The following is a 22,906-nucleotide window of genomic DNA, read 5'->3' on the forward strand; positions in this document are numbered from 1 at the left end:
AAACTGTTGAAGGAGTTTAGCAGAAACATTTTGGTTCCGGGCAAAATGGCGACATCCTGCTGTTTTTATGCGAACCAATATTCTTAAAGCAATAACTCCTCTCTCATGATGAGCTGAAGACAATTTAAAAAGGTCGATGTAGAACTCCGGGGTCGAATTTAGAAGAAAAAAGGAAATTCAGAAAACTTTTCAATTCACTTTTAAGTGAATCTCCAAGTGAGAACCGAGGCGGTTTGTTTTTTACTGGCAGACGGTCAACACATTAAATAAAATGAACGTCGGTAAATGTGAATGTCTAACAGTAAAGCGGAGACTCACAGGGGGCGTAGAACATAATGAGGACCGGCCTTTCCTCTTTCTTCAACAGCTTTCTGAAGTCCTGAGGAAAAAAACAAAAAGGAAACAGGAAGACAACAGTGAAATGTCACAGTTCATAAGCAGAGGTGCCATCATTTCCCTGACTAAATTACAATATGCAACGATGTCAGGTGACACCCTTTGGTATGGGAGTCGTGACTGACTGAAGAGGGTTGACTATTATAAACACCAGTGAGGCGTTTATAAATGAAACCAGATGAAGAACCTTTAGGTTTTGCCAATGTTAGCAGCATTTTAGCATCTCACCTGATGCTACCGTGTTTTATTACATGGTGTAATAAATAACGTGTTTTTAATCACATATCGTTTTAATGCGATTAAAAACGATAATCGCATTATTGTGTATAATGTGATTTGTTGTTTCAGTTTTTTTACATTGATTTGCACATTTCTGCAGTCCTGCCACTTCATTCCAGTAGAGTTGGCTAGTCCAAGGCTGTGGTTTCAGTCATGCTAACTACTAGCTTCACATGCTAAAAACGGCTTGAAATCACCTGTGCTCACTTTTAAACTAATCAATAACCATTCAAGACAGGAAGTGTTAAAGCAGTAACAACAAAAATATTTGCTTTTAATATATCTTTTATATCTTATATATCAATTTCAGCAACAAAGCAGTTCAAAGTGCTTCAAATCACACACACACAAAAAATCAACAACTGAAACACTGCATATTTCCAAGTGCTGTTATTACACATCAAAATGTTGGTTAGTGTTTCATTTATTATGATACAAAAGAAACTCCAAACAGGTGGGTTTTTAGTCTAGATTTTAAAGGAACTCGGTGTTTTGACTGTTTCACAATTTTCCAGAAGTTTGTTGCAGATTTGTGGAGCATAGAAGCTTATTGGTGGAATATTATTGGTCCTAAAATTGGCATCACAAACTGGCCACACAATGTTAATTTGTATGTCTATAAAGTAGGCTTATTAAAAAAATAAATTGTGAACATTTCAACAAATTTAACAAAAAAAAGATGTTAAAAAGAAACGTCTTTAGACACATCTTTAACAAAGTGAAAGCTTTTGGATTTCTGGAGTGAAGATGCATGAGCCCTCGTAATAGTTTCCTCTCCTCATAATCACCATCATGACCTCAGCAACTTCCAGAACGCCACGTTCAGCACAATAAGAAGACAAGAAGCCCCACAGCGGGAAACTGGAGAGCTGCTACAAACTGTGAGGCTTGCTGCTCATTAAATTAAAGGCCTTTCAGCACCCTGCACTTTCTACGGCTGCGAGTTGACGGGCTAACGCTCTGAAGGGTTTTGATGGCGGCCCTCGTCAGATAGGGCAGGATGAGAGCTGCGTGGAAATGTTTCCGTCCTCGTGAGGTTGGGGACACGAAGACCAACATCTGACACAGGTGGAAACAACGTACCACTGGCTTCAAACGCAAAACCTCGCCTCAAATTTTTTCAACTTGACGGGAGAGGAGTTTGCTCAGCAGGAGTCTTATGATCACTGCTGCTGAAAACCAGTGTAACAACGCAGCAGATGCTGCTTTGGAATTTTAAAACCCAACCCAAAATCTTTAAAAAGTTCGTCAAGGTCGTTACTTACTTTCTCCGTTTCGACGTGGACGACGTCTTTTGCTTCGGGGTTCTCTTCCCACAGCGGGGGTCCCGACGGGTCCTTTAAAAATGCTACCATAGACTGGAGGAGTGGAAAAAAACAAAAAGTCAGAATGTGTCAAAACAATGGCTGCACTACAAACAAAACCATGCTGTGGACAACAATGTAATTTGTGTCAACGCTGTAAAAGTTGCTCCGAATTTGAATTCAACGCAGTGAAACGGGATCTTTAGCGCTCAACACGTTCATGTTTACTGTGGATGTAATGTGATGCATGTCTTAACGAGGCGGCAAGAAATATATCATTCAGCAGCAGAGACCTGGAATATTTAAATCAAGAATCGGCTAGTAACTATTCACATTCCTTAAACTTTCTGACATTCTGTCTTGTTACAGCTATTATATTCCATTGGGATTTTTTTCTTTTTCTCTTTTTGTGACAGACCGGCATAAATTAGCACTAACCTGAAGAGGAAGAAGAATGACACAGTTTTCAAAATTTACTTCCTTTTTTTTTGCTAAAAACTGAAAAGTGCAGCAGCCTTTTGTGTTCTGCACTTCCTGTCCCAATAGTTTGTGGGGGGGAAAAAAGCCTCAAACTTAATTTATAACTGTAAATCTTTTGGGGAATGTCTCTATTGGATTTGCACAACTAAAGACTGAATTTTTTCCTCCCTACTTCTTTCTACAAAAAAGTCAACTCAGTCAGATTGGATGGAGGTTGTGGAATCACCCAATCTTTTTTTGTGTGTCATTTTAGGTTTGGGTTTTGACTGACTCATGCTAGCATGAATACAGGCCTGAAATGATTAATCAGGTTAATCACGATGAATCGATTATTGAAACAATCTTCAACTAATTGGTATGTGAGAAATCGTTGACTGGAGTATACAGATTACAAAAGGCAACTTTCAACTTTCTAAGAAAAAACCCCACACACTTCAAATGACCAAAACTGTACAAAAAATAAACATTGTGCATTTTTTTTTTTTTTACTGTTGTAAATATGTTTTACCCAGAACTCTTAAAGTGGTAGCTTCATCTCCACCTGGTTCAAATTCAGAAAAATTTATATATATATATATATATAGATATATACAGTACAGACCAAAAGTTTGGACACACCTTCTCATTGAATTCAATGAGAAGACGTGTCCAAACTTTTGGTCTGTATTACATACAGACCAAAAGTTTGGACACACAGTTGTGTCCAAACTTTTGGTCCGTACTGTATATATATAGATGTAGATATAGAGGTAGATATATGTATCTACATCTAGATAGATTATAGATTATTAGCTCTATCCGCTTAACTGCTGCAAGTTTTGCATAGATGCACACAAAATTATACTGAAACGCTGGAATCAGTGTTATCAGTGTATCGATCAGATAAATATAAAACATCACCCATTAAATATTCTAATAAAACACACTAAACACAGAAAGTGGGTGTAGAAAATAACAAAGCCGAGTCATTATTACCAACATGCAGCGAATCTAACATGCAAAAAAGCCCAACCTTAAATGTAGCAGGTCTGTTGTACTGTGTGTGGAATGTCCCATCTCTGGAAAAAAAACAAAAACCACAAAAGGCACAATGCACACCGCCCCAGAAGTAAGTGGTGAATGATGCATTTTCTTTAGCTGCAAAAGTGACATTACGTTCCAAAATGCACTGAGGTGTGAAGAGAGTGTGTGACGTCCGGCTGAGCGTCTGGTGACTCACTTGTAATGCAGCAGCTCCGCTCCCTCGCGTCTGGAGCTCGGGTCCACCTTCACTTTTTTACAGAGTTTGCGACCCTCTGAATCACTGGAAGACATCAACATGCGGACATGAATAAAAAAGTGTTTTAAAATAAGACGTTTCGAAATGTTAACTTTGCAAACAGGCAAAAAAAAAAGCGTTAAAAAAGGAGTAATTCCTATTGCTCTATAATTTGACCCATTACACAGTTCCTCTCTATTTAACCTCAGTCCCACTCAACAGAAAGTGAATTTTTTCAATTATCGTCTTTTTTTTTTTTTTGTCCCTCTTTACCCATAAATATCGAAACTCGGTAATTTCCCGTTTAAAGTCAGTTAGAATTACCAAAATTATCTCTGGTCAAACATAAACACTACGGCAACGTCCAGTCGTCACAGAAAGAGGCACAAACTTTTCTGTGGCGATTATCTAAAAGAAATGAAAAGAAAAAGCAGCTTGGGAAGCTGGAATACCTAACCGCAATGCTAAAAGCTGAGTTATAGCCACATTTTTTAAAGACGAGCTTCAGTGACATGCTACTGGCCGGCGTTAGCAAACCAGCCAATCCAGGAGCACCACTTATTTTCCTTGGTGCGTTTTGACTGTAGCCTTAGGAGCTTCTGTAGTAGTGCTGAGACAGTTTTATTGCGAGTATGAACGTATATTACACCGTGCTCCAAATTATTATGCAAGTGATATTTTTTCAGATTTTCTTAAGTGATCAATGCAAATGATGGTCAGTATAATTTTCAAGTCATGAACTATTACAGTATAAATCTAATTTTACTGAACAAAGCTCCCCAGGAGAACAGTATTGTTTTCAAAAATAAAAAACTCAAAATGCACTGTTCCAAATTATTATGCACAGCAGATTTTCTAAACATTTTATGGATCATAAAGAACTGCAAACGGTCATTCTGTGAATGTGCAGCATTAAGTGGTCACATGTACTAAAATCAAAAGCTATTTCAATCAAAAACATCTTAACAGACCGAGTTACATGTTAACATAGGACCTTCTTTGATATCACAGCACAATTCTTGATCCATTGAACTTGTGAGTTTGTGGAAAGTTTCTGCTTGAATTTCTTTGCAGGACGTCAGAAAACCTTCCCAGAGCTGCTGGTTTGATATGAGCTGCATTCCACCCTCAGATCTTCTGCTTGAGGAAACTCCAAAGGTTCTCAATAGGGTTGAGGTCAGAGGTCAGAGGAGGATGGTGACCACACCATGAGTTTCTCCACTTTTATGCCCATTGCAGCCAATGACACAGTGGTATTCCTTGCAGCGTGAGATGGTGCATTGTCATGCATGAAGAGGATTTTGCTACTGAAGGTACGGCTCTTCTTTTTGAACCATGAAAGAAAGTGATCAGTCAGAAAGTCCATATACTTTGCTGAGGTCATTTTCACACCTTCAGGGACTCTGAAGGGGCCGACCAATGATTCTCTCCCCATGATTATATATACGTATATGTATACACATGTATACATATACGTATATTTATATAAATTAATACTTATGACATATATAACAGAAGTGCTTTTCACTAAAGTTCAATCTGCTACTTGATATGCAGTAAACAACTTTCCTAAGCCAACATATGAACACTGAGCTAAAACATTCAGTGTGGATAAACATCGTTGGCAATGTTCTTCTCACCAGCATCAAAACGTTCAACGAGACTTACATCTGTAATTGGATTGGAAATAAAAATGCATCTAACCACCTACACGTACTTCACACTCGCTATAGTATAACCGTGATGCAACTCTCCTCTTCCTCCGTCGTGACCGAGAATATGAATGGTTGGAGCATTGGGAAACGATAAGTTGATGGCAACCAATTTTAGAAAGGAAGAACTCAGCTGTGGCTGCTGTACCCGCCACCACACAATCACAGCATACGCTCAGTGTTGTTTTGCGCTAAGATTGAGTCTGTGTGGCTGCGTACAGCCAGGCGGTAGTTCAGATGAGGAGCGTGTGAAGAACGGGATACAACAGGGCTGACTTGTGGTGGCAGATGGCAACAGTAAGGGCACAACAGGAGCAGATGTAACCCCCGACACGTACCGCATTTGGAGATGAGGTGTAGTCACCTGATTCAAGATCAGTCTGCTGCTTCCAACAGCTTGAAAAACTGCCACGTGAGGGAAACGCCGCGAGGAAGCCATTCAGAAATGTCTCTCGGATGGGCCGTTTTTATACAGGTGACCTTGAGGGAGCAGGGCATGGGGGGGAAAAAAACGCTCTCAAAACTGTATCCATTTCATTCTGTATCTTTTGTTGCCTGTTAATCCACATACGTCGTGAAAATAAAATTACTTCTGAAACGGAATCAGGAGAAAAGAATCACTTTCAAAACTCTTCGAACAATTTTGAGGCAGCGATGCAAATCTGTCAGCTGCACCGAAGCCTGGGGACATCTGAATATGAGATATGAAACCGAGCCTTCTCGCTCCCTCTAACTGTGGTATGCTGAATGCAGAGAGTTTGTGAGGCAAATTAAAGAAAGAAGAAATGTTACATCACTGACAGAAAATAGCCCAAGGTTTAAACACATTTTTACAAATGTCTTCTTATTTTGTTCTCCGACTCCCTACACTGATTTATTGCTTGGTAACATCACTGATACACACAGCCGCGGGTGAAAAAATGGCTCGCCGTCACTAGATTATATTAAACTTTTCAAAGTGGCACATTTTCAAAATACACTTTTTTTTAATCGACTTAGGTGGGTGAAAATGCAAAATTGATGTCATTTAAAATTGTAATCCTTTTCTAATTTTCTTGTGGTGGGCATTGGTTTGACATCTGGAGCATGCTAAGATTGCTAGTTTCTTTAGATTAAGACTTGCTTAGAATTATTTACACAACAAAATGTGCCACATTTGAAAGAAATTACCTCTGTGTCTGAAGCCAATCAATAATTTCCACCACACTTTCTTATTTTAGTAATACAGAAGACTGCTGCCTATTTGTGGAGTGACCAACTTGGGGAACACAACTTCAAATTATACACAGAGAATCTGCAAATATGCTGATTTTTCTTTATCAAATATTCACAAGGAAACGCAGCTTGGAAATATTAAATGCTTTGGCAGAATATTACTTGACACACTTTTGAACAAGCATGTCAAGTAGCACCACTTCAGGAGCACCACTTATTTCCTTTGGTATTGATTGCATGAACCCCATGAAGTCTGCAGACGTTAGCTTCTGTGTTAGTGCAAAAATATGGGTACTAATCAATTTTAGCATATATTTGGTCTATGAACTATTAAAGTAAGGAGTTATACAAATCTTTAGAGGGAATATCAGGGAGCATCAGTAGTTGATACCAAAATCCAAGAGCCGCTAAATGCAGCCCAAGAACTATCAGTGCTACATGTACAGTACAGACCAAACGTTTGGACACACCTTTTAATTCAATGAGTTTCCTTTATTTTCATGACTATTGACATTGTAGATTCACACTGAAGGCATCAAAACTATGAATAACATGTGGAAATATGCACTAAACAAAAAAGTGTAAAACAACTGAAAATAGCCCTTATATTCTAGTTTCTTCAAAGTAGCAACCTTTTGCTGTAATTACTGCTTTGCACACACTCTGCATTTTCTTGATGAGCTTCAAGAGGTCGTCACCTGAAATGGTTTTCACTTCATAGGTCAACCTGCCCTGTCAGGTTAATAAGTGGGATTTCTTGCCTTATAAATAGTCAAGAAAATAAAGAAAACCCATTGAATTAGAAGGTGTGTCCAAACTTTTGGTCTGTACTGTATATGTTTGAGAACCATGCTCTTTGACAAACTGTGAAATGTCTACAACATGGTGCTTAAAATAAAACTTATGTTTGACAGAAAATGGCAAAACCTCATATTATCTAGAACCTAGAAATGATTAAAAACGTGAGCAGATGTAGGACAAACTGACCCAGCGAAGAATTTTAAAATGTTCTGAGCTGCAGTATTTGAATAAAACATCAGCAGATCCTCTGAATCCAGAATCATCCGGGTACAGAACACACAGTACCTGCTTTACGTTAAACGTAGCGTTGCTCCTCTACAAGTGACTCAGAGTGGAAAAAAGAAAAACGCATCACTACGTCGGTGGACTGCTGTCCAAATCAATCAGACGAGAAGAAAACGTGAGTAAAGCAGAAAAGTTATGGTGACCCAACCAGCGGATGTTCATTCAGTACAACAAAGAGAGTGTGACAACGTTAGCAACTTGTTGCTCAGTGAATGTATGCAGTCATTTACCATTCGTCTCTGGAATAACAGCAATCCACGCATCAATGGTCAAACACTGCGCTGAGCAGGAAACCTGGGAATGGTGACTCATTTTCATGGATATTAGTCACTATTGTGGGACAATAAAAGGTATTTCTGTTTTGTTCTACTCTGAGTAAAGCATTTTAAAACGTTGGTTTAGGCAGCATCACATGTTGGTCAGCGATTTCTGAGGAAGCAGAAGATTATTGCTCTGTTTTGTGTGTTTTTAATATACAAAAATGGCAAAAAAAAATTTTTTTATATAAAATATATATGAATAATGAGTTAAGATACTTTATTAATACCCAGATGTAAAATCCACATTTTAGTACAGCCTGTCCAGAAAACAAAAACATCAAACATGGGTAGACAGGTGCCTGAAGCTATTATTAAAAATATGAATTTTTCTACATAGAAGCAGAACTCAAAGAAAATACTCAACGTGTGATTAGAAAAACAGCCTTTCTAAGCTGATTTTAAATATTTTTTCCAATTTGCTTCCTTTCAAGCCTGGTAACATGTTTAATTGATTGATTGATGGATTGAAAACATGAATCCTCTCAACAACCTTTAACTCTGCCCAACTCTTGGTATCCAGGTTGTTTTGGTCACGAGTCTCATGACTCTGGACGTCATTCAAAGATCAGGAATGATGTCTGAATTGCTTTTGAAGTGAAATGACGAAATGTAAATTCAAACCAGAAACAGTTCTGAGAATGGTAAAAGCGGAAGACGTGTATTATTTATTGGTCTTTCCCCAATGAAAAATCGTTTTGCTGGTAATAACGCGATAAGACACGTCTAATTAACATTACTGGGGCACTTGAGAAAGTAAAACCTTTCACAAGTATGGCGTGCAGAAAGGAAGAAATGACAACATTTAAAAACAAAGTCCCCATTATAAAGGCTTGACATCCAGTAGTATTTGAAAAGTTACATTTGGATCCCAAATCTTCGTTTTGTTCCGCTCTACTCTTCCCAGTGCCTCAGCCAAAACTCGTATATCCTTCTATGTGTTCTTTGCTCTCTTCCAAAATTCCAGAGGAATGGGAAAGGGGCAGCCGGCCCTCCATTTCCTTCCTGTGTGAGATCATCCATCCCACTGGTGGAACCCGGTTGGCCAACACTCAGGTCGCTGTCATCTGTTCAAAGTGTGTCATTCTGGCCTCGGTGGCCGTCTTCCTTGGCAGTACCACCAGTTCTCACGCTGCGAGACGCTCTCTCCTCTCCTTCTCCCTCTGTCCGCCATGAGCTCTCAGCTGGGGCTTTGATTCGGAGCCAGCCCGTTTGAGATGATGGAGAATTGCGCCAACTAGTACAATGCTTAGCTAGAGAGCCCTGGCATTGGGTCCGCGTGTCCTACAGTGATAAACCCGGTTAACTCTAACTCCCCCGGCGGGTGTCTGGGACGAAATAAAATTCTGCTTAGCATTAGCACTCGCTTTAATGTTCTAAAGTCGGTGAGGGTAAAAGAGTGAAAAAGAGGGAGCGAGGCAGAAAGTATACACTAAAGACGGATATGCATCACAGAGTGCCTTTGCACTGAAACACAGACACCGGCACCTTTGACAGGTCCTTCAAAGTATTTTTGAATTTGGCTCTTTCTGCCGTCCACCTCGTCTTCGGTCTCGGACAAGCTTGAGAGAGATTGTGAATGCTGGAATGAGCTCCAGGTGTCGAAGGGGACTTACTCCCTTCCTCGTTGTTTCTAGTGTTATTATACATTCTGTTCTCTCTTCTGAGAGCCAAGTTTATGCAGTTGATGGGTTGACAGGTATAAAAAAGAAGATGGTGAAACTGAGCATCAGAAGGGCAGAAAGAAGAACAATAAAAAAAGAAGAGAGTCAAAAAGTCAGATCAGTGGGGAGCAAAGTAAGACGTAGCTTAGAGGAAACTATTCTCGTCTTTGTCTGTTTAGCATTTTAGACTTCTGCTGCGTGGTTTGAAACAGGTTTATGACACGTGAAAATCAAAGTCAACGTTGAAACAAGGATCGTATTCTAGCTGGGACGCTCGGTTTTGTCCAAAGTTCAATAATCTGAACCATATGAAAGGAAATTAGTTGGTTTTAGAGGTGCGCCGATTTATTGATGCGGATTTCCTTCATTTCAGGAGATCGGTGGTCGGCCTATACTTACGCGTGAAGCAGATCTAATTTATCTCAGCAAAGGTTCAGGAATGCACCAATCCATTTTCTTTTACTGCCAATACCGATATCTGATGTTTGGTATCGGCTGATACCGATCCACATAGGGGTGGGTGACACAGAGTTAAAATTTTATCACGATATTTTGTGGTTCTATTGTGATAACAATAAAAGTGAGAACTACTTATTACTTCTGTTTTAGGCAACTCTATGTCATGCAGTCACATTAGCATGCAGCCACAGAAATAAATATCGCTCCTGGAATAAACAAGAAATCCATTTGTAATACGTCTCTATCAAACACCAGTCACATAAAGAAGTGTGATTTGTATCCCTAAACTGCACACAGTAGCTAAATTCAATCATATTTGCAAATTTCATTGGTATTTATTGATGCTCTCTTTGAAAACACTGTGGAAAATCCCAACAACACAGACTGTTTTGTGTTTTTATACACTAACTGGAATTTATCAGAACAATAAATCAGAAATCTTATCACAAAAAGAAATTTGTCATGATGAACCATACGATTAATGCCCACATGTTAGTTTAATCCACGTTAGTATAGCCTGTCCAGAAAACAAAAACATCAAACATGGGTAGACAGGTGCCTGAAGCTATTATTAAAAATATGAATTTTTCTACATAGAAGCAGAACTCAAAGAAAATACTCAACGTGTGATTAGAAAAACAGCCTTTCTATGCTGATTTTAAATATTTTTTCCAATTTTGCTTCCTTTCAAGCCTGGTAACATGTTTAATTGATTGATTGATGGATTGAAAACATGAATCCTCTCAACAACCTTCACTCTGTCCAACTCTTGGTATCCAGGTTGTTTTGGTCACGAGTCTCATGACTCTGGACGTCATTCAAAGATCAGGAATGACGTCTGAATTGCTTTTGAAGTGAAATGACGAAATGTAAATTCAACCACGGTTTCAACAGAAGCTGCTTTAAAGCACATAATATATTCTCAGAAAATAGGAGACACTCTGTAAATCTTAAAAGACGACGCAGAAGTAGCTTGTGTGGCAGTGACCATGTTAGAGAAACATTAGGTATGATTTGTGTTTTCTTTTTCTTTTTTTAAATAGTGTATGGCAAACAAAGAAACTGACCGAAAGCATTTAAACAAGTACTGCATTAGACCCAGAGCTTCATCTGCTCTATTAAGGTCAAGTGGGCCTTCTGATTGGCCCTATACAATAGAAACTGTGGAGAAGAGTTATTTACCCCTCAGCGAATTATGAATTATGACAGAAACTACATTTTGGAGTTGGTCAGAAAATTTCCCCGACAAAGAGAGTGAATGTGTGAAAAGAGCATGGAATTAAGAAAGAAAGAAGAAAAAAAACAAAGAAAGAGATTAATTCCAATCATCCAATTACTTACCCACAGTTGACCCACGCAATGGTCCCCTGGCCCTTCACTGTTTGGGCAACGTCAGACAGCAGTTTCAGATAGGAGTCCCCCGATGTAGCTGTGGACAGAGAATAAAATGATCAGCCTCATTACCCAAACAGTTTCACAGCCCAGACAAGACGCAGATAACGCCGTCAACTCGGACAAAAAGACTACGGGTTGGATTACAGCCGGGGGGATCGGCGTTTCGTTGAAGCAAAAAGGTGAGAAAGAAAGAGCTCGCTAGGTTTGGGTTAGAGCGACGATGGAAGAGGATTCATGAGACGGGTCTAACACAAGCGGCTCGAGTTACGTCCGCTTTCATCACCGGACAATAGCGTCAATGTTCGGAAGACGGGAAGATTATGCTTGGACACAAAAGGGTGGAAACAGGACGACTTTTTGGGGGTACGAGGATGAAAATCACGCAGGTTTCTAGGAGCTATACATCTCAGCAGCTATATAATCAGATGTTATGATTGTTTTGTATTAACTCAATCAAAGGAGTCCGCTGGAGACTTGCTCAATCTCCTATGTCAGAGATTAAAAAAAAAACAACCACCAAGGTGTACATTTTGCTTTTTGTGATAGGGAAAAAAAGCCAACGCGATATAATACGCACTGCATTATATCAGAATTTTATCAGATATGGCAAGCAAAGTGGATTCCTCTGAGCAAAGCAAGCAAAGACATATTCTACTCCTTAATGCAATTCATCATTTTTATCCTCCCACTGAAAGCAGCGCGTTTTGTTTAGTGTGTGAACCGAATGCGTTGTTGTAATGGTCCAGGTCCGGGGTATTTTTAGATGCAGAAACACTATCAGCATTGTTCAGTGCCGCACCCTTAAAGATGACCGCAAAACCAAATTAATTCATTATCAGTTTATGACCCTGTTGAGTCCAAGAGGTCTGGATATGCTGACTAGCTATAACCCCCGACTATAATTGGCAATAAAATCGGAGCTGCGATGTGACATTAATGTTTGAGTTGTACATTTACTCTTTTTCAAGTAAAGGTAATGTTCGCAGTTATGTACTAGTTTGTGCTCGTCTATCATAAAATTCCAATAAAATATTTTTTTTTGTGGTTGTGAACTAACAGAATATGAGAAATTCAAAGGGTATGAATACTTTTGGGCGTTACCACACATACTCTTTAATGATTGTTTTTATTGTAATCCATGCATGCAGTAGGAAAATATTTCCAAGCTAACACCAAAACAACTAATTCTTGCAATGGTCTAGTCAATTTTCAAACATTAATGAAATGAAAATAATAATAAGGGTTGATAACGCTCGTCAACCCTTCGCTCCAGGTAAACAGTCTGGGTGTTGTACTCTCTCATTTCAGCCTCATGTTACTTATAACACCTGCATATTTTCACTTTTGTAACATTAACCAACTTCATCCCGCCCTTTCTCGTCATGCTGCTGTCATCTTTGGTGAAAACGCGTTTAGGATGCCAGAGGATAAAGCGTCTAAAGTCCGAACAGACTTCAAGTTGGGTGATGATAAACTGAAATTCTGCACAATGTATAATTTACAGCCCACGAGACGAAACCCAGGGGTTGATTGTGAGCAGACATAAAAGCAATAAAGTCGCATAAAAATGTTCTTAAACCTGCCAAGTACACTCTGTGAAATTAGCCACCGAGCTACGTTTACCACAAAATGAATGTTTGAGGAAACGTTTAGTCCCACATTCTGTTGATTAGTGCACAAATTCTGTGTTAATCAGCAAACTTCATGCAGCTGATGGAAATATATATTACCTCTGTCATGATTTCATTTCATAGGTGACAATAAACTCAACTACTCAAATTTCAACTCATAAATAAGTTAACACGTTGTGGTTTCTATTGCATTTTTAACACTTAAAGAAACAGACTCATTTTTTCCAGAAGTTTAACTCATGAGGACTTAAAATTAGATCTGTTTTTGTTTAACTGCAGTTTAATATTGTCCACACCTTTTCTTTTATAACCCACATAATAATGGCTTCCTTTTATTTGTATTGATCATGCCAGAGACAGCAGGATGGTAAATTCTCTGCATTTTGTGTTTGTGGCATGCAATAAGAAAAAAAGTTAATATTTAATAATATAATTAAATAAGAATAAATCTTTTTTTTTTTTTTTAAGGGAAAAGTTACCACACAATTTTTTGATTAGCTAAGAATAACCACCAGATTACGATGGTGAATTAGGGTCGGTGTAGATAGAAAAATAAAAATGAGTCATTTTCCACCAAACATCCTAGAAATCTTGGAATTAAGTAAAACATTTTCTAGAAAAAAATACAATTTCTGCAATGAAAAACTGGAAATTTGCGCAAAAATCCTCCCAGAAATTTTTAAATTAAACAGAATTATTCTTGGGGAAAAAAGTGACAATTTTTTTGTTTAAAATTTGCAAGAAATAACATCGCAACTTTACTAGTAAGCTAGTAATTTTCTAGTTTTAAAATTTGAAAATCGTCTTTTGTAACTTTTGTAACTCAGAAAATATGTGAAAGTCAAAAATTTTCAACGTTTGAAACTTCCTAAAAGGCAAAAAAAAATGAAATTCTGGCAAATCCTCGTCTTTTCAAACTCAGAAAGTCCTTTCAAAAACATTTCTGAGATCAACTTAAAAATTTCTAAGCTTTTTGGAGGACATTTACTCTTCCATTTTTTTCTATTTACTATCGCTGCAATATGCTGTCGTACCAACCAGTGGCAATCTTTTTTTTTTATTATTTTATTTTAAGCTAGTGGCAACTTTAGTGTTGAAGTGTGCTAATCTTGTCATGGTTGGGATGAGGACTTGCAGTGAACCAATGCTCACGACCACGACTCTGTAATGTCACTGAGACTTGATGTTAAGAGCCAGCTGCTTCTTATACTGATAACTGGGAATCTCAACTTGACCAGCGGCAAAAGCCTGAGGAAATCTGGTCAGGCTGGTAGGTTTTCACAGCAGGGCCATCGCACTTTAAATTTAATTTCCACAACTAGTCATTAAAATGTTTTTAAGGTACAACACTGCTGTCAGTCGAAGCCAAATCTTTTGAAGGTGACTGCTGCCAACTGATTTCCCATAAAAACATAAAAGTTAATTTAACTTCCCTGTTCATTAAATTACATTTTCAACAGTTTTTTTCTCTTGCTTCAGAAGAATAAATCCCCCACCACCACATGATAACAAAGTTAGCGTCCAATTTATTGCTTCCGATTTGGCCGCTGAATAAAAGTCTATTTTACGGCACCGTGGAGTAAATGCCAGAGTTTGACCAGTCCATGAATTCCCAATTATTTAAGCAGTGAGTTCGACTTTTAAATCAAGTGCAGATCAGGAAGTTCTCAAATCTGAGGCCAAATTTAGCAGCATCACGATCACCGAGTGTGGATGTCATAAAGAGAGCTATGAACAGATACAGTTGGGAGCAACCCAATCTCACTAGATAATCCAACCAATAATTACTATCAATGCAGGAAATCTCAGAGGGAAAAATAAAAACACCCATCAGCTGCCAGAAAGAGAGAATTTGTTCAAATAAATACTTTTATCTGTTTACTGTATGGGAATTGATATGTTCTCCCAAACCTTGCTGATGTGAAGGCATGTCACATAGTTAGGGTTGTAAACATGCGTTGAACCCAAACCAATGAAAGATGTCAGATTGCATCCATTGATCTAGCAGCTACACTGGAAAACCTGTCGGCTGAACAGACTTATGGATTCAGAGTGGGCAGCTGTTGTTTCCAACCTGTCTTAGTGTAGAGCACCAGGACATTGGTTCTTGTCCTGAGCAGCTTCTTGAAGTCTTTGTGGTCGCTGACCTTCTCTATGAGAGGAGACACCTTCACAGCTGCCAGCGACGACGACAGCACCAGCATCTGGGGAAGCACACACGAAACACACAACTGGTCGTTAAATGTTATACTCGCTGAAAGAAAAACGTCCAGAACCCGAAAACCAAAATCCTAATTTACCATTTCCTCCTACGCCTGAACACAACTTCAACATTTTGAGCATTCAGTCAGAAGGAAATCGATGCCTGAATTCATATTTCTTAGGGAGGAGGAAGGTTTCTTGCCCCGTAAAAAGAACCTTCCGGAGACACCCTTCAACAAGTGGGAGCTTTTCATCAGATGCTAGAAAGTACTTGAAAAGAAAAGTGTACTTTCTACAAGTGTAACTATGTCTGTGTTTGATGGAGCTATGAGAGGAAGTTTAAACATATCACAGTAAAGAAGATGTGGTTTGTCTGCTGCTTTTTGGAAATCTCAGATTTAAGGTAGGGATCTACTTTCACTAAGAAAAGCACACAGAAACCGCTCATTTATGACGATAAAACTCTTTCAAAAAGTTGTTTCTGTACAAGTAAGTGTTTTCTCATGGTAACCATGGCTTCAAAAACTCCCTTTCTTTGTGTGTTTAATACTTACGGAATATTAGGACCATTGCAAATAAAAATAATAATAATAATGTGCATGAACTTCTGCCAAAAAACTCTATTCTCTGATGTTGAAAAGCCATAAAAGTGAGGGAGAAAAAAAAGTTCCCAGGATTAAAGGCAGATATTTACGATATTAAAACGAGGACGTTCCTTGACATCATAAATTCAGAAATTTGTAAGACAAAGTACCATCAGAGAAAGCAAAAAAAAGAACTTTAATAAGTTCTCTGACATTATAAAAGTCAGACATTTGTGACCAAAAAATGGACGTCCTTAAGGTTTAAGTAGTAAATTTAAAAGATTGGTATCTGGACATTTTCCAAAGTGTAAGTAATAGATCCTGACTCTTTCCCTGAATCAAAACGACGTCTCAGGAGGCCAGATCACCATGAAAGCCTCGAATGAGATCCGCCTGAAACAGTGAGGAAGAAGCTGCAACTTGTCCCAATCACGTCCGCACCTGGGAGTTATCGTTCTATTCAAATACACTATTCATAAATACTGAGGACATTTGGCATTTTATCTCTGAATTCACAATCTCAGAAAACGTCCGTTTTTTCCATGCAAATATCTGACTTTACAATGTAAGAGAATGTCCTAGTTTAATATTGCAAATATATGCGCTTACTCAGAGAATATCCAATTTTTTGCAAATATGGTTTTTGGTAGAAATGTATTCCTTTATGATCACTTAAGTTTGTTTTTTTTAATCAATAATAGCCCTAATACGGAAATGTAAATACTTTTCCTTGGCATCTGCGGTCCGTTTGTTAACAACGTTCGCTGAGAATGTCATGTCATCTGCCTCTTTAATTATATCTAGATAAAATACCTGGAAATCATTCTTTTTTTGAATATATACGTGTGTACACAAATTATGTACACATAGGCTGAAATAAAAATATATTAATACTTCCAAACGCAAAGTATGTTAAAGTAATTTGTTTTTATGAGGGAAAAAAAGCTTTTAATTCACATTTTACACAACATTTACAGTATATCTGAAGAACATAAGTGACGTCTTAAGCTGACAGTACCGAAAAGAAACTGACTTCAAAACCTGCAACAGGCAGGTCCAGCGCCTTCACAATTACCAGTAGTTGAGCAAATAGTGTGAAACTTCTAATATGGCAAACAAAACCCACACCGTGTGGCTTGGACTTTAATCAAAGATGACTAAAGAAAAGAAGACTGATTACACTCTAGCCACATAAAGCTATTTCTTTGCATTCTAATCCTCTGCGCGCCATCAGCATTCATTAAAAAGCGCTCCGTTTCTGCCTACGGAGAACTAAATTAGACACCGAACATTGTCTGCGCGCTTAGCGATCCAGCGGCCTTATGAGTGACATCACCCGGAATGAAAACAAGCACCTGTCAGCCTCGTTTTCTACTTTAATTTCTAACGAGATTTCCCCCTCCGAGGTGCGAGTGCCGTGAATCTTAAAAGAGAAACTTACATCAAAGCACAATTTAAAAATTAGCACAAATCTATGGGCCTCGATGAAACAAAAATGCAGAAGACGAAAGCGGATCTGTGGGTTTGTTTTAAAAATAAATAAAAGGAGTAATGGAAGGCTATCCGCGCTTATTAAAAGTTAGCATTTCTTCACAGACTTACAACCACTATACTTTAGTACTTGTAGCATACTCACACACAAGTCATGTTTATTTTTTTAAAAAAGACCTTTATGACTACAGCTTGGTTGAGCGACGAATCGCTTTCAATTTGTAGAAAGTGCCAACCGCTGCATCCAGCCATACGGCAACACGAAAGGCACGCCATTAGTCTTACTGAGTATAATTTGTGCTCAGGTGTGGTGTTTTTGTCACCTGTGTGCAAGTGATTAAGTAGCCGTGCCAACAAGGTAAACATAAGATGTTTTGGTGTCTGTATGGGACCCGAGAGGGGAGCGCTTGGCAAAGAGTAGTCTCATTAGTGGCTGGCTAGGGGACATGTTTCAGAGGAGAGCAGTCTGTGGTTATCAGTCAGTGGCAACAGGAGCTAGATTAGAATGAGATGAGGAGAGAAGAGGAACATCCACATCCCACAGGAAATAAGCTTACTTCATTTTGACTTGATTCCCAGTCAGGAACACAACTGTTCCTTAACTCTTAAAGGGGAACAATTATGCAATGTTGTGCTTTTGCACTTTCTTGTACTTCCATTTGGGTCTTTACTGCTTCTAGAAAGAATCCAAGTGCTAATAATCAAATGTTCAGTTGATGTCTGGAAAATGAGCCATTTCAAAAACCTCCAGATTATTAAGTCACCATCAGCAGGCACTGTTACCTAGCAACCCCAGCTGAGCGCGGCCCTGCAGAGCTTTGCTCACTTCAGCATTAGTAAACAAGTGTGTTTGGTCAGGTGCTATAATCGTTATATGCGCTGTGCAATGGCTGCTAGAAAAGACAAGTCCAATGAATATGTGTCCATGATAAGTGATAAGGGTGGCTATCTATCATATCCTTTATCGTGATAGAAATTTTGACTTAGTTGTCATTCTTAATTTCAGTTATTCATGGTAAATAAAAAACAAAACTGAACGTATGATCAGAAATGTTTTTATTTGGGTTTTTTCTTGCTGTTTTCTCCACCGTTCACTTTATGAGAATATCATAAAATATTGTTAATTTCAAAAATATGATTAAATGTCATCACCGCTGTACCACCGACAGAAAGGAAATGGGATGTAAGCTAGGCGGCTGGACTGATACAATTTACAGTCAGTCTACAGTTAACTCACACACTGTGAATAACGTTAGAGTTGCTACCTGTAACTAGTCCGGCTCCCTGGCTGTGCTGGCAGTTTTGGGGTGTCTAAATCGCTGCCAACAAAAAAGTCCGGTTCATCTCCAAGACGACGAGCAAAATATGCGTCCAGTTTTTGGCTTTTCCTTGCTCTCTTTTTTCCATTTTTTCCATCCTTTTCACTTTGCCGCTCCATGGAGCTCCACTCATGTTAACTTAGTCCGTAGAAATGCTCCAGCTAGTTTGTCATCTGTTGCCAAGTAACTGATGATGACATTGGTGGACGGCTGGTGACAAGCTTTACCCAGAATACACTTGGAGACAATATGGACGACCCACTTGTAATTTTGCGTGTCATAAAGTTAAATGTAAGAGTGAAAATAAAGCCAGTCATGTAGCACAACATTTTATTCAATATTTTACACCCACTATGTCACTAAAATCTGTCGGTCTTGTAAAGTTTTTAGCAACCAAGAGTCAACTCTAACTGGGCACACTTTGGCAGGCCCTGTTCACATTTCTTCAGAAATGTTCTGCTTATATTCTACAATTCATTCTTGGGGTCTAAGTTTACGTTGCAGAGAATCTAATCCCAGCATGTGAAAGAAATGTGCTAACTTTCTTCCTCCCACACTAACCACAGCCGCTACCAGACTTAATAAGGAGTTATTCTTGAATTTGACAAGAACCAGCGAAGATGCACTTCAAATATCTATAATCAGAGGAATACAGTGTGTTTCTATCAAAAGAGCCTAAGTGCTATGAAGGTGGTTATCAGAATTCATTATAAATTACTAAAACCCCTCCATCCATAAGCCTGCATCTTTCATCCATTAAGGTACAAATTCAACTCAGAAAACATTTTTAAACCTTTTAACCCCAGGTGTGGGTGTTTGATTCTTAGGAAACCACATTTTGATGAAACCACTCAAACAGAAATTTAACAATCACCACTAATTAGAATTATGCTAGCCCAACTAGCCTTTTTTTGTTGTTGTTGCTCACATACTCATTATAAATTACTTAGTCTGACATGTTCAAATGCTCTTTCGACACATCAAGGTTGCGGAGAGATAAACAGCCTGCTGCTGAAGTGTCTTGTTCTATTAATGTGGAACAGCTCTTAACACTGTACCATGAAATATTCAGAGCGCCGGCGCCTCCTCCTAAAACGGAGGTACCGAAGAACGACACCGTTGTTGTCGTCGTCAAGGCGGCGGTTGCCGATGGCTGTGATAAAAATGTCTTCCATCAGTTGAAGGGTGTGTGTCATCCTTCAGTGACAGATGTACAATGATTAAAAACACAACAAAAAAAACAGGGGGCTGACAGTTTCTCTATTATACATGGAAAGTGACAGGCCAATTCAGAAGCAGAATTACTGCAATGCTCATGATTTCATCTAAGGCGTTATCTCCAAGCGGTTCATGCATACGGAGGCAGAAACGGATTAATTCAAGGCTGAAATGAATGCATCTGGGAGCACATTGGCCATAACGATATGCAGCTTGATTTATACAAGCCGAGAACAGCCACCCCAGATATATATATTTTTTTTACCAATGACAACATAATCGATAACTTCGAGCCCGGTAAGCCTTTTACATTATTTTTAGAGGTGGATTAGTGGATGATTTTCAAAGCTTCTACATTAAAATCATCCAGTCAGTCAAATATCTCTGATGGATCTTTGTTCACCATCTCGCATCTAATTCTGTAAGAGCCACAGCTCTGAGGCGTTCCATGGAAAACTCCTGAACGTTATGGTAATGGTTCAAGACTAGCAGCAGGAAAAGAACATAAAGAGTTTCACTGTTTTACTAGGGGTCTGTTTCTACTTGTTCAAAGCAAAACAAGTCAAGAAAAGACAGTCAAATGGTTTTCTAATAATGAACTTTACTAGTAATTGTAATACACATTATGAAAATGGTCTAAAGATACTATAAAATTAAGTACAGTGGACATAATACAATGGATGCCCAGTATTTGTGGGGGTTACAGCTGAAATCAAAGAATACTTCAGATCCCCTCTAACAACACCCATAACTGCCTATTTTAATAGTTCAAACATCAAATATATCTTCATATGCAAGGTTTGACCCTGTGTATTATAAGCCTGGCGGGCCACCAGGCTTTACTTGCAGTTTATTACCTGATCAAGAAGGTAACTTAAGGTATATTTGGCTTCTGAAGAGTGAATTTAGTCAACTTCTTGATGTACTTGGGTTATATAAGAGAAGCATTTAAAATAAAATAATCCTACTATAACACCTGTTAAATGTGCACATTACAAATCTGGCTTTGATTTCTTTTCTTTTTTTAAAAAAAAGCTATAAAATCTTGTGTTTTAGTTTCCCATAAGCCATCTGGGAGCACATCAAACATGAGAAACAGGTTGCTCTGGTCAGATAATAACGTTCTGCTCTGCAAACAAGTCGGCAGGAGTGATGGAAATCAAACACTCCTCGTAACATTGAACACACCATCACCGCCATCTAACGACGTTGGTGGTAGCATCTTGATGTGGGGAAGCTTTTCTTTAGCAAGTCAGAGTTAATGGGAAGATGAACTGGAAATGGCTTCTAGAAGCCACATAAAGACTTAAGACTTGTGCGAATGTTCGTCTCTCAGCAAAACAAGCACCATAAGCACAAAGCTAGAGCTAAAATGGAGAAATTGATATCAAAATATACAGTCGACATCTTGACTGATTCAGTTGAGAATAAGTACCCAGACTTGAACATTTACATTTAAATATGTCATCTATGCAATCTGACTCCCTTTGAGCCATTAGGCAACAAAAAAATAAAAGTTTTAGTAAATCTGGTAGACCTTCAGCCTCAACTAGAAGAAAAGGCAGATATGCAAAGTATTGATCCAAGGGGTGAGAATACTTTCTTTTTTTTTTAAAGAGACTATAAGTACAATTTGGTTTTCCAAATCAAAACTTGCTATCTCTCAAAGAACTCAGGGATGACCCACCCTTTAGGGGTCAGAGAGGAAGTTAGACCATCTGGCCGTTTAAAGAGCTCAAAAGAAACATTTGTCATGACGCAAGAGACAATTTTCCAGGAACCTGTCAAATCCTTAATCCACACAGAGAAACATCAACATGATGTTTTGGAGCAGGAAAAGGCTGACTCATCATTTCATTTATCAAAACCATAAATTACGATCTATTTCACATGGTATGACAAAAACAAAAAAAGGTCACTGGTCTGTTTTTATGTTCCAATCAATCCAGATTAGATAAGAAAAAAAAAACTCATCATGGATATGTTATATATTTTTAGTTAAAGAGAAATAAAGCCGTAGGACGAATTACCAAGTGTCTATTAACGCCATGTGATACTGTTCTGGGTTTATGCAGATCACACTGGGTTCGCACCTCGGCCCGTGAACTGAACGTTTTGCTTTACCGTCTCACCAGGCGAGGATATCTAGCACAACTCTTGGCCGCGAGAGCCGCTACAATGGTGGTGCGTTTCATTACAATCTCTGTCCTCCTTATCACCACACTGCCTAGCACAAGATGCGGGTCGGAGTGACTGATTGTCGCGAAGGAGATCAATGCTGGAAAAGATAAGGAGGGCGCCACAATTTAGTATAGCCTTTTAAATAATTTTTCACGCTGTTACCCATGATAGGACACGCGGGAATACCTAAACGCAAGAGAAAACGCTGCAAATTTATGCTCCAAATTACGTTTTGTTTTTCCCCGTCGATGGATGGTATCAAGAGCCGTTACGTTGCTCTCCAAACATTTTGTCTTGTTCTTATTTTTTTCAACGTTACATGATGAAAAAGAAAAAAAAGCAAAACAAAGTGAATGAATCTCTGCCATCTGGTTTTTAAGCAGATTACAGTGCAGTGGAACAACCAGACCCAGTGAGACACAACACTAAATGCCATCCGGCATCAAAAAACTGATGCTTTTATCTCAAGCCCTTTGTTTGTTAAAATGTCCTTCTTAAACTGAGTAAACTGTTCCTTTCCTAGTCTTATCTGCTATATAAGGTGTGCCGCATGCTCTGCAATAAAAAGCAAAACGGGATGCCATGTGAACAGAAGATAACCATTCTCCATCTGTAGCTTCAACACAAATCACCTTAATGTTTCTCAAGCATCTTCCTTAACTTTCAGCGGGAAGTGAATTTTGAACAGCTGTTGGTCTGTACGCCTTCAAACTAT

The 22,906-nt window shown here is 38.6% G+C and overlaps 1 protein-coding gene across 1 annotated transcript in view; it reads right to left on the bottom strand.

Annotated features, from left to right (window-relative positions):
- pdia5 (protein disulfide isomerase family A member 5) overlaps positions 1-22,906 on the bottom strand; it is a 62,550-nt gene that overhangs the window by 35,967 nt on the left and 3,677 nt on the right. The window contains exons 2-7 of the mRNA XM_005802972.2: positions 15,271-15,400; positions 11,512-11,599; positions 3,679-3,762; positions 3,472-3,517; positions 1,941-2,033; positions 319-379 (exon numbers count right to left, since the gene is read on the bottom strand). Of these exons, the coding sequence (XP_005803029.2) occupies positions 319-379; positions 1,941-2,033; positions 3,472-3,517; positions 3,679-3,762; positions 11,512-11,599; positions 15,271-15,400 (502 nt within the window). The remainder of the gene's footprint in view (positions 1-318; positions 380-1,940; positions 2,034-3,471; positions 3,518-3,678; positions 3,763-11,511; positions 11,600-15,270; positions 15,401-22,906) is intronic.

This window comes from Xiphophorus maculatus, chromosome 7, assembly GCF_002775205.1.
Source record: "Xiphophorus maculatus strain JP 163 A chromosome 7, X_maculatus-5.0-male, whole genome shotgun sequence".
Lineage (NCBI taxonomy): Eukaryota > Metazoa > Chordata > Actinopteri > Cyprinodontiformes > Poeciliidae > Xiphophorus > Xiphophorus maculatus.